This window comes from Gobio gobio (genome assembly GCF_949357685.1).
Source record: "Gobio gobio genome assembly, chromosome: 12".
NCBI classification, from domain to species: domain Eukaryota; kingdom Metazoa; phylum Chordata; class Actinopteri; order Cypriniformes; family Gobionidae; genus Gobio; species Gobio gobio.
The window spans coordinates 17,719,058-17,730,602 of NC_137105.1; the positions used below are offsets into that span (position 1 = coordinate 17,719,058).

Here is an 11,545-nt window from a genome sequence, read left to right on the forward strand (position 1 = left end):
CTGCATATTAACAGGTAACCCAGCAGGTTTTTTTTGTAAAATACGTTTTCTGTAAAATATAAATGTTATTTTATTAGTATTATTTTTATATTGTTATATTTATTCTTAAATACTCTATTTTTAATTTTTTAATAATTAAGATGTTATTGTAATAGTAATATTTCTAATTTTGTTAAATATTTGTATTTATTGAATATAAACATTATTATTAGTCTCGTTAATATATAAACATTAATATATAAAATGTTATATGCATACACTTTTCATTTGTAAAAAAATAAATAAATTGCATTTTAACCAGAATAATCGTAATTAGATATCTTCCCCAAATCGTGCATCCCTAGTTTATCCTATCTCCCTAGAGCATCCCCTGTTCAATCTCTATTAGGCTGTTAATATGCTGTTTTGTAATCTATTCTATTTGAGGGCAAGTTTGTTTTAGCCTATTTTAATTTTGGGCCTAAGGTTTTGGGCATTTGGCACGTTGTTGGCTGTGGAGGGTTACTAATGTCATTGCTTTTTTTTATTATTTCTTTGATTTAAATGATTTTGGCAATGCGTCGTATAGGTCTTACATTTCAATCTTGATGGTCTTAAAATGTCTTAAAAAGGTCTTAAATTTGACTTACTGAAACCTGCAAGAACCTTGCTTACTGGATTTGTCTGCTGCTTTTGACACAGTTAATCACCAGATCCTCCTGTCAACTCTCATGAAGATGGGCATCTCAGGAACTGCTCTCCAGTGGTTCAAGTCTTACCTCTCAGGTAGGTCCTTCAGGGTGTCATGGAGTGGTGAAGTGTCTAAGTCACATCATCTAGCCACTGGCGTTCCCCAGGGCTCAGTGCTTGGACCACTTCTCTTCTCCATCTACATGTCATCATTGGGATCTGTCATTCAGAAACATGGTTTTTCCTATCACTGCTATGCCGACGACACTCAACTCTACTTCTCATTTCAACCAGATAATCCATCGGTTGGTGTTCGTATCGCTGCCTGCCTAACAGACATTTCAGCCTGGATGAAGAAACATCACCTGCAACTCAACCTTGCAAAGACAGAACTGCTTGTGGTCTCAGCCAACCCAGCACTTCATCGCAATCTCTCCATTCAGCTAGGTTCATCAACCATAACTCAGTCCAGGACAGCCAGGAACCTTGGGGTTGTGATTGATGGTCAGCTAAAATTCACTGACCACTGCAATTACTGCAACAACCCGGTCCTGCAGATTTGCACTATTCAACATTAGGAAGATTAGACCCTTCCTATCAGAGCATGCCACACAACTACTGGTACAAGCTCTTGTTCTCTCCAGACTGGACTATTGTAATGCTCTTCTAGTGGGCCTTTCGGCATGCACTATCAAACCCTTGCAACTGATCCAGAATGCAGCGGCGAGGGTGGTCTTTAATGAGCCAAAGAGAGCGCATGTCACTCCTCTCTTCATCAGTCTGCACTGGCTACCAATAGCCGCTCGCATCAAATTCAAGGCACTGGTGCTCGCCTTCAAAGCAACCACTGGCTCTGCACCAATATACCTAAACATGCTTGTTCAGACTTACACACCCTCCAGGAACTTACGTTCTGCCAGTGAACGACGCCTTGTGGTGCCATACCAGAGAGGCATGAAATCGCTCTCACGGACCTTTTCCTGGACCGCCCCCACTTGGTGGAATGACCTGCCTATCTCAATTTGTGCGGCCGAGTCTGTAGCCATTTTCAAAAAACATCTAAAGACACATCTCTTCCAGCAGCACCTGACCAATCAAGAATAGCACTTATCATTCTATTCATTTTCTGTCTGTCTAATTTATTTAAAAAAAAATTAAAAATCAGTTCTGTGCTAGATTAACTGAGACTTGTTACAGCACTTGCATATTTTTGCCCTTGACTGCTCTAGTTGTTTCTATTGCCCTCATTTGTAAGTCGCTTTGGATAAAAGCGTCTGCTAAATGACTAAATGTAAATATTATTTTGTTCCCACAAGAGTTCGGCAGAGACACCCAATGTGAGATTCTGAGCTGAATTAACAGGGTTATGCCTGAAATGTTATTTTGAAAGTTGAAACAATGTGAAGAATGTGCTTAAATTAGTAATTTGTAAAATAGTAATTTAAAGGTAATATAAAGTATAAAAAGGTAAAATAAAAATGTATTAAAAAATATTATAAAATTAAATGATATAAGCTTTCTAGACCAAAAAAGATATAATTTAAAGCTTTTTTGCTTTTATTTTGACCATGAGGGACTGATTTTTTTACAGAGTGAGGGACAGATGAAGGTTAATAATATTTTAAGTCTAATTAAGGTTTAATCTAATACATTTTTTTGTCCCACGTGTCGCATGGGATTATTCTGTGATACTTTTTATCTTGATCTTGATGCTAGTCAATATGCACTATTAGGGACGAGCACGATTGTGGTCCTTAAAAGAAAGAAGGGCATACAGCATTAGAACAACACCAGGGTGAGTAAATGTCACAATGACTTAATTTTTATTTAAGGCTGAACTATCCCTTTAACACCTAAATAAAGGTTGGAATTTAAGTCACGGCATCTTTATCTTTATCTTTCCTCACCTAAGTGCATAAACCCAATAGCATTGTGAGTGCGGTGAAAGGTTTTGTTTAAATAACCTGGGTCACGTTCATCTGGTTGTATCCTGTGACTGTGTCCTTCCCTGAAGCTGATCATAATCATGGAGTGTATGTTTGTTATATAATATATTTTCAGTGAGTTTACAGTAGTAAAAGTGTCTCTTGAAATGTACCACATTTGATAATTTTTCATATTTTTTTAATTAATTGTGTCATGTAATCATCATGTGCATCTCAGCACCATTCTATTTGTGCAAGAAATGATTTTATGAAAAGATAAAAGAACATATGACCAGCCGTTTCCAGAAAGTACCATTCTTTTGTTACATAATGTTTCAAACCTGGAAAGAAAACATCCTGCAATTTAATGCGAACGACACATATATATACGGTGGGAAAACCCGCGTTGCTGACAGAGCAAAAGAGACTTTATGTGAGAAGAGACTGTTGAAAAGCAACTGTGAACAAAATTCCACTAACGACAAGCGATTCAGTTGAAAGGAGACTAAAGAAGACCATGGTATGTATCTAGTATGAGTCTTTGCATTTTATTGTAAGCTTTTTGGTTCAATAAAAACCTTTTTGAAAATGTATATGTGCAATTAAATGGCTGTTTTTATTGTTTAGACTGGAGGTGTTATGAATCTTAGAGCTGTATCTGTGCTCATGGGAGTTTTCTGGCTGATACTGGGTAAGTGTATTCTACATTCATCAACCTTCGAGAATAAAATAAATTTAACTTGAACTTTTCATTTCTAAACATTACAGTCAGTGTTGAAGGATGGACATATCACTCATATAACAAGCAAATGACCTGGAATGAGACAAGGGTGTGGTGTAAAACACATTACACAGACATTGCAGTGGTTGACATTGAAAATGTAACGCATGAACTTAAAAACGTTTTGCAAAAAAAAACCTCGACTCCTTACTACTGGATTGGACTCAAAAAGATCGGTGACAGTTGGACATGGGTTGCCAACAGAGAGATCATGAAATATAAAAACTGGGCAGCCAATGAGCCCAACAATGCTAAGTCTGATGAAAGCTGTGTGGAATTGTACATCACCGTAACAAACAACAATGGCAAGTGGAACGATGACGGCTGCAGAAACCATAAGTACCCTGTGTGTCACAAAGGTAAGGAGTCTGAATTTGTCAAATGTTTCATTTATTTCCAGTTTGGAGAACATATACAGTATCAAATAACTTTCATGAGTCTATGAAAGACATCTCTGTGAGAGATAAATGGAGTGTTTTACAGTCCAGAAAGGATGTTTCTTATAAATCTATATATTTTCTTTCAGCACAATGTCTAAACAATTCATGCAGTGATAAAGGGCTCTGCAAAGAACAAGTCAACAAATTCACCTGTGAATGTGAGCCAGGTTTCTCTGGGCCACGGTGTGAATCAGGTCAGAACAAACAAATGTAAAGTGGTGAAATATCTAACTATGAAGTGACTAGTGAAATATATTATAATTTAAATGAGTGATTCAAAAGTGGTGGCCCAAGGAAGGTCTGTTCGGATGGGGCCTAGAGGGAGAAACAAAGTTAAATGGATAAAACTATAATCCTGAATAGTTTATATTACAATAATCTTTACTTACGACATCCCTTGAACATGCAATTTTCTCTCTCTCTCTAGCCGTGTCATGTGAGCAACTATCCGCACCACTGCATGGCTGGATGCAATGCTCCGGTCTGTATGGGAATCATTCCCTCAACTCAAGCTGTACATTTTCCTGTGCTGTTGGTTATAAGCTGAGAGGCACCGCTGAGCTCAAATGCAACTCCTCAGGTGAATGGAACGCACCTCCACCTTCATGTGCAGGTACTATTTATATTTCAATAGTATGATTCTGTATTTACCTTATATTCATGTAAGATTGAGTTGTATCAAATATCTTTCATTGGTCTATGAAAGACATCTCTGTGAGAGATAAATGGAGTGTTTTACAGTCCAGAAAGGATGTTTCTTATAAATCTATATATTTTATTTCAGCACAATGTCTAAACAATTCATGTAGCAATAAAGGGCTCTGCAAAGAACAAGTCAACAACTTCACCTGTGAATGTGAGCCAGGTTTCTCTGGGCCACAGTGTGAATCAGGTCAGAACAAACAGTATTTCAACAAATGTAAAGTGGAGAAGTATCTTAGTGGTTCTCAACTGGCGGCCAAAGGAAGGTCTGTTCCGATGTGGCCCATGGGGGGAAAACAATGTTAAATGGATACAACTATATAATCCTGAATAGTTTATATTACAATAATTCTTACTTACGACATTCCATGAACATGCTATTTTTTCTCTCGCTCTCCAGTTGTGTCATGTGAGCAACTATCCGCACCACCGCATGGCTGGATGAAATGCTCCGGTCTTTATGGGAATCATTCCCTCAGCTCAAACTGTAAATTTTCCTGTGCTGGTGGTTATAAACTGAGAGGCATAGCTGAGCTTAAATGCAATTCCTCGGGTGCATGGAACGCACCTCCACCTTCATGTGCAGGTTCAATATATATTTCAATAGTATGATTCTGTGTTTACATTATATGCATGTACGATTGAGTTGTTTTCTTCTTGCAGGGGAGTGTTTTCCCCTTCTTTTATTTGGTGGTGGATTGATGAACTGCACTAAAGGACATGACAGTTCCAGATCTGCCTGTAGAGTACAGTGTCCACCTGGACAATTGCTGCTGGGCTTTGCTGAGTTCACCTGCAGAGCTGATGGCATGTGGGAGTCTTCCTTTCCATTGATGTGTGCAAGTAAGGAGTTCACACTTTTCAGTTGTTTACCATGGAATATATGGGGACACAACAGTTTCAATAGATAAACTGAAAAGTATTGTATTTACTTGGAAATGTGGTACCCAACAGTATGCAGATACTTGATAATTTACAGCTATGTACAACTATTTTCCTTGAAACAAATATATGCATTATACAAGCTCATATAGCTATTGGCAAGTTTTATTTATAATTATTATAGGCTTAAATGAAAATCTTCTGACGGTGAGACTTGGTAACCACAGGTAAAACCAATGTATGGCTACTCACTACCACTGTCAAATTATATTATGATCTCAGGGGTGTAGCACAAAATCCTGGGCCCTATGCATAGGCAGTCCTGATGGGCCCCCATGTTCCATGTTAAAATATATTCCAGACTTTTCAAAGGACCCTCTCCCTAGACGGGACCCTGGGTAGTCAGGTCCACTTTCCCCCCCACTACCACGCCCATGTATGATCTTATGAATATATTGTGTATAAAAAAACGCCTAAACACAGGTAAAAACTATACACACCATCACAAAGAAAATGACATAATTTTATTTAAAAAAAATGAATTTGTGTATAATATATTCCCCTACCCACCAAATAAATATAATGTAGCCTATGATGCAAAATGGCTACAACATAGCTATTCAATATAAATATTACACATTTCAGCTTAAACTATGGTAAATTACTCTAGTACATTAATGGTAAATGTTTGTCAGAGTGGCGATTTGGGGATTTAAAAGTCTGAATCGTTTCAGACTGTTGTGCAAGCGCATTTCACGGAAAAGAAAGAATCGAGTGAAAAGAATCATTCATGTAGCCTACAAATGATTGGTAGGCCTATCGCTGGTTCAGACGACAGAAATACGAGACACACATAATAAATGAATCAGGAAGCTGTTGTAACTCGGGCATACAATGTGCCCCAAACTTTACATGTTTTTTTAGAGTCCTAGTAACATGTCAATATTCAGTTAAAGACATAGCATTACATAAATTACACATTTTACACTCTGATTAACTCCTAGAGATTTAATCAGATCAACATCATGTTTGGTCAGTCTAATCTTTGAACAGTTCAAAGGATGTTAAAGGTTTCTTATGGAACCATCAATGGCAATAAGGAACCTTTATTTTTATTTTCCCTAAGCCTCTATTTCAACCCCATTGGAGTACATTTTCAAATTTATTTAATAAATTCATATATTTATAATATGAATGCACAACTGATTTAATTCAGAATTATTCCCACAATAACATTTTAAAATATTTGGAGATTTTGAGGAACATTATTCCATTATAATGTATAAACCCCATGGTCAAAAATATGATTAAATGAATCCATTATTGTTTTTAAATGGAAGAAATTTCAGGCAACAATAAACAAGGTATAAAAGCTAAATCTAATTTTTAATAAAGAAGATTACATTTTTATATACATTTTTTTGTTTTGTTTGTTTTTTGCATAAACATATAATTTTTTTCTATTCATATTGTTATATCTTTCCTCAGGTTTTGTCCATTTTCTAATTGCTCTTTTGGCATCTGTTGTCATCTCAGTGTTTTGTGGCTGTTTTTGTTGCTCCATCTGCAGAAAGAGTGAGTATACGTGAAGTTTTGAAGGATTTATCAAATATCAAACAATTTATACATTATTATAAAAATGTTTTTTTTCTTCCCCTTTTTAAATGTGTTTGTAGGTAAAAAGGCAGTGAGATTGGGGTAAATTATGTTTACTTAACATTTTCTAGCCGGTTGCACTGATTTAGATGATTTAAATGACACCATGTAAATCCTACTCCACCATGTTTTCTTGTAGAACTCAAGAGGAAACGCTGAATCCAGGGTTTGAAGCAGAACAATCACCACTAGATGGCCCTCTATGTTCAGCATAAAGTTGTCTAATCAGACAATCACTGGACTTGATGTTATATTTTTGTTTTATTTAATTGTCAAATCTTCAGTCCATTCTTATTTTAGAGACTAGCTTTTTATGTGCAAAAACAAAATAAAGTCAATAATCCCATTGTCATCTTTTGCACAAAGAAAAAAGGTTCTAAACAGTACCAAATTAGGGTTCTTTGGTTTGTAACAATAGCAGAACCCTTTTCGGTGCTAAATAGAACCCTTTTGTTTCCATAAAGAAGCATGCTTTGAAAGTGTTATAGGAATGGTGTTTTAAATAACCTTTTTAAGTTTATTTGCATTAATATTAGTATATTAGTATCTTCATATTAATAATGTTAGTTTTAACGTTATCCCTAAAAATTATGTGCATGGGAAACCATCTGGACCAGGAGCTTTTCCTGTAGGCAATGCTTTGATCACCTCCATCACCTCCTTCAGAGTTATATCTGAATCCAGAAGTTGCTTCGGTTCATGTGATAGTTTAGGGAGATCTAGCGGTTCCAGGAATCTGCTAATATCCTTATCAGTTGGATGATGATGCTGACTTGTAAAGATTTATGTAAAATTCTTTAAATGTTCTATTTATATCTGTAGTAGTAGTAAATATATCTCCATTGGAAGACCTAACAGATGGAATAATGGAGGAACATTTCTTGTGTTTAATATAATTAGCTAAAAGTTTCCCTGGTTTATCTCCTGACTCAAAATATGTCTGTCTTGCCCTGAATTTAATCTTTTGAGACAGGATGGGGTTATATCTATATTTTAGCTGGCCAGTGTCACTTGACATTTTATCTTTGTTTCAGCCCTTTTAATACTATTTTCCAACTCCAAAAGTTCTTGTGCTTTAAGTTTTTTAGAATGTGCGGCAAATTGAATGATACGTCCCCTATTATTAATGATTGATGAACTGCCTTTAAAGCATCCCATGCCACTCCCACCGAGGATACCGATGACCAGTTTTTTTTAATGTAAACATTAATTTATGTTTTTAACATTTGTTGGAATACTGGCACCATCTACATGATTTTTTCCTCTCTATATAAGGCTTCAAATCTAAACATACCTAGGCATGGTCCGAAATTAAGATTTTACATGTAATAACAGAAGGGATAAGTGATTTTGATAAAAGGAGTCAATTTTAGAGAAAATGTTATGTGCATTAGAAAAAAAGGTATAATCTCTTCCAAATGGATTCAGGAGTCTCCAAATGTCTGTAAGGCCAAAAGATTGACAAATCTTATGTAATATCAATTTTGCTTTAGGTGTGTTATATACTTTTGAGCAGTTACACTCTAAAAATTGCTTGGTTAAAACAACCCAATTGCTGGGTTAAAACAACCCAATTGCTGGGTTAGTCCATTTTCAACCCAACTTGGGTTATTTTTAACCCAGCATTTTTTAGAGTGTATGATCTAGGATTGGATGAATTAGCAAATGAAAGGTCCCATGATGTGGATTTTTATTTTTATGTATGATGTTTCCTGAGGTGTACTTATATTGTTAGTATGATTTTTACATCATAAAATGTAATAATTTAGAAATAAAAGGCATTTTTTTATTTTATTTTTTTTATTTTAGCCCTGGCTTGAATGCTCTGTTTGAACGGGCGTGTCTGCTGTAAGACTTCAGTGTAAACGGCCACTGTTGTGATTGGCTGACGTCTTTGCATTTGAAATGCGTATTACATGTGGAACCCCTCTCTAATACTTTTACTACGTTTTTTTTTGTACTATTACAGCTGTCGAGATTAACGAATCGTTAGTGTTGATTATAGCATTATTTTTAGATCTTTTCCCATCACATGAAAGGCTGCAGTGATGAGCATTGAGTAGACATGCTTTCACCACAACTAACAGCAAACACAATATCAATATGAATACAGTAAGAGCTTTGTTGTGCAGCATAACACCGTCATTCATTATAACGGCAGTTTGGGAAAGTGTGCAGATATATTCACGACGTGTGATTGACAGCTTCAGCCATCGTACAGAGAGTGCTCTTTGATCGCTTTCTCAGATTTGTTTAATTCTAAACAATGTGAAGTTGATCGTTTAGTCACTGGCTTGATTCACTGATGCATAAACAGTATTAAACGATTTAGATAGAAAGTCTTTGTGAACTTGAATAATTAGCTACACATCAGAAATCACTGATCACAGATCAGGCATTAATGAACACTGTTACCGTTTGTGGCGGTGCTGTCGAATTGATATTGGCCAATAGAACCTTTTTTTTTTTAGAGTGTACTGTTACTTGACCCTTCGCTGCAAAACACATATCTGCCGAAAATCCTGTCGAAATTTTCAGCTTCCTGCAAAGCAAGATGGGTCTCTTGGAGAAATACTAAATCAAATGTATTGTGCTTAAGAGAAGATACCACCTTTTTCCTTTTGATAGACTGCCCCAGCCCATTCGCATTCCACGTGCAGAGAGATCATTTACCTAGGTCAACAAGTGACATTCTTGAAGTGTACAATCATGTATAGCGAAGTCCACATTCTTTAAACCATATTCAAACCGTAGCGTGAACGTAAAACCCAAAACAGGCAATGAAAAGACAAAATGCGCTTCAACTTGAGCAATGCGCATCAACATGCATCCCACAGAAAACCAATGGTACATGACTCGTTCAAATAGGTGTTCCGCGACACTTCTGCTACTCCAATAAGCATGACAGGCAGTGATCTCCCCTACAGTCTTCAATGTAAACAATAACTAAACAAATATTGTTGACATGTATTATGCCAGTAATACAATATACAGTTATAATAATGAGTTGATCTGGCGAAATCAGGAAAGACCATAATGTTATTGTTCTCCAAGCAGAGTTTGCCCTTAATCCTCGCCGCCCATAAATCAAAGTCCCTGTCGGAGGACCATAGGCATCTTGCTAAAATCGCCCAGGGTCTGTCTGTCGATTTGAGGCGCTGACCAGGAGATCGATGTGCACGTTCTATCCCAATTTGCTGGCCCGGCGAGTCAATCGGTTGCAGGATAACGCTGTCCAAAAACCTAACCATGTCCTGGCCTTTCTTCCCTTCAGGTATTCCGACGATACGGATATTGTTGCGTCAGCTCCAATTCTCCATGTCTTCTATTTTGTTCCATATCAGCTCCAGCTCGGCTTTGGTGGCAGGTGGATTAGCATGTAGTTCTTTCTCAGCCCCCTCTAACAACTCCACCGTAGTTTAGATAGTTTAGCCTCCACCTATGTGGTAGTTTTTCATACCTCCGCAATTCCCTCCATGTCACCTGAGATTTTTGTCAGAATTGTATAAATGTTTGCGAATACTCCCATCAGTATGCTCAGTGTCGGGGTCCGCTAGGCCCCTGCCATCTTGATTCTCCTGAGTAGCGTCGGGCATGTGCGGATGTAAGTGTCTTTTTATAACCCCACAGGCAGAGGATTTCGATTTTTTCGACATTGTTTACTTGTAAAACAATATCGAAATGCTGCCTCCTCTTGCATCGCGTCACGTGACTCCCGCATGACATCCCATTCTTAATCCGTAGGGTTTAATATGGAGTTGGCCCACCATTTGCAGCTATAACAGCTTCAACTCTTCTGGGAAGGCTTTCCACAAAGTTTAGGAGTGTGTTTATGGAAATTTTTGACCATTCTTCTAGAAGCGCATTTGTGAGATCAGGCACTGATGTTAGACGAGAAGGCCTGGCTCGCAGCCTCCGCTCTAATTCATCCCAAGGTGTTCTATCGGGTTGAGGTCAGGACTCTGTGCAGGCCAGTCAAGTTCCTCCACACCAAACTAGCTCATCCATTCCTTTATGGACCTTGCTTTGTGCACTAGTGCGCAGTCATGTTGGAACACGAAGGGGCCATCCCCAAACTGTTCCCACAAAGTTGGGAGCATGAAATTGTCCAAAATGTCTTGGTATGCTGAAGCATTAAGAGATCCTTTCACTGGAACTAAGGGGCCAAAGCCCAACCCCTGAAAAACACCCCACACTATACTCCCTCCTCCACCAAACTTTACACTTGGCACAATGCAGTCAGGCAAGAAACGTTCTACTGGCAACCGCCAAGCATGATTGGTCACTCCAGAGAACACGTCTCTACTCCAGTTGCGGAGTGCTTTACACCACTGCATCCGACGCTTTGCATTGCACTTGGTGATGTAAGGCTTGTATGCAGCTGCTCGGCCATTCCATGAAGACTCTTCTTGAGCTAATCTGAAGGCCACACAAAGTTGGAGGTCTGTAGCTATTTACAAACATGCAAATGTTTGTAGAAGCAGTCTGCA

General features: G+C 37.6%; 1 protein-coding gene across 1 annotated transcript; it reads left to right on the forward strand.

The window, feature by feature from the left end:
* The first annotated feature begins 3,005 nt into the window (after window positions 1–3,005).
* On the forward strand, window positions 3,006–8,988 carry LOC307135376 (L-selectin). Its single transcript, XM_079831764.1, has 11 exons — window positions 3,006–3,114; window positions 3,222–3,285; window positions 3,363–3,734; window positions 3,902–4,009; window positions 4,243–4,428; window positions 4,600–4,707; window positions 4,918–5,103; window positions 5,181–5,360; window positions 6,888–6,974; window positions 7,076–7,097; window positions 7,195–8,988. Exons 1-11 carry the CDS (start codon window positions 3,112–3,114, stop codon window positions 7,268–7,270), a joined length of 1,392 nt encoding a protein of 463 aa, XP_079687890.1. The 5' UTR covers window positions 3,006–3,111; the 3' UTR covers window positions 7,271–8,988.
* Window positions 8,989–11,545: the final 2,557 nt, after the last annotated feature.

Coding starts and splice junctions, on each gene's coding strand:
- LOC307135376 (XM_079831764.1), top strand. Junction 4,708..4,917: donor TGGGCCACAGTGTGAATCAG/GTCAGAACAAAC, acceptor CTCGCTCTCCAG/TTGTGTCATGTGAGCAACTA. Junction 6,975..7,075: donor TTGCTCCATCTGCAGAAAGA/GTGAGTATACGT, acceptor ATGTGTTTGTAG/GTAAAAAGGCAGTGAGATTG.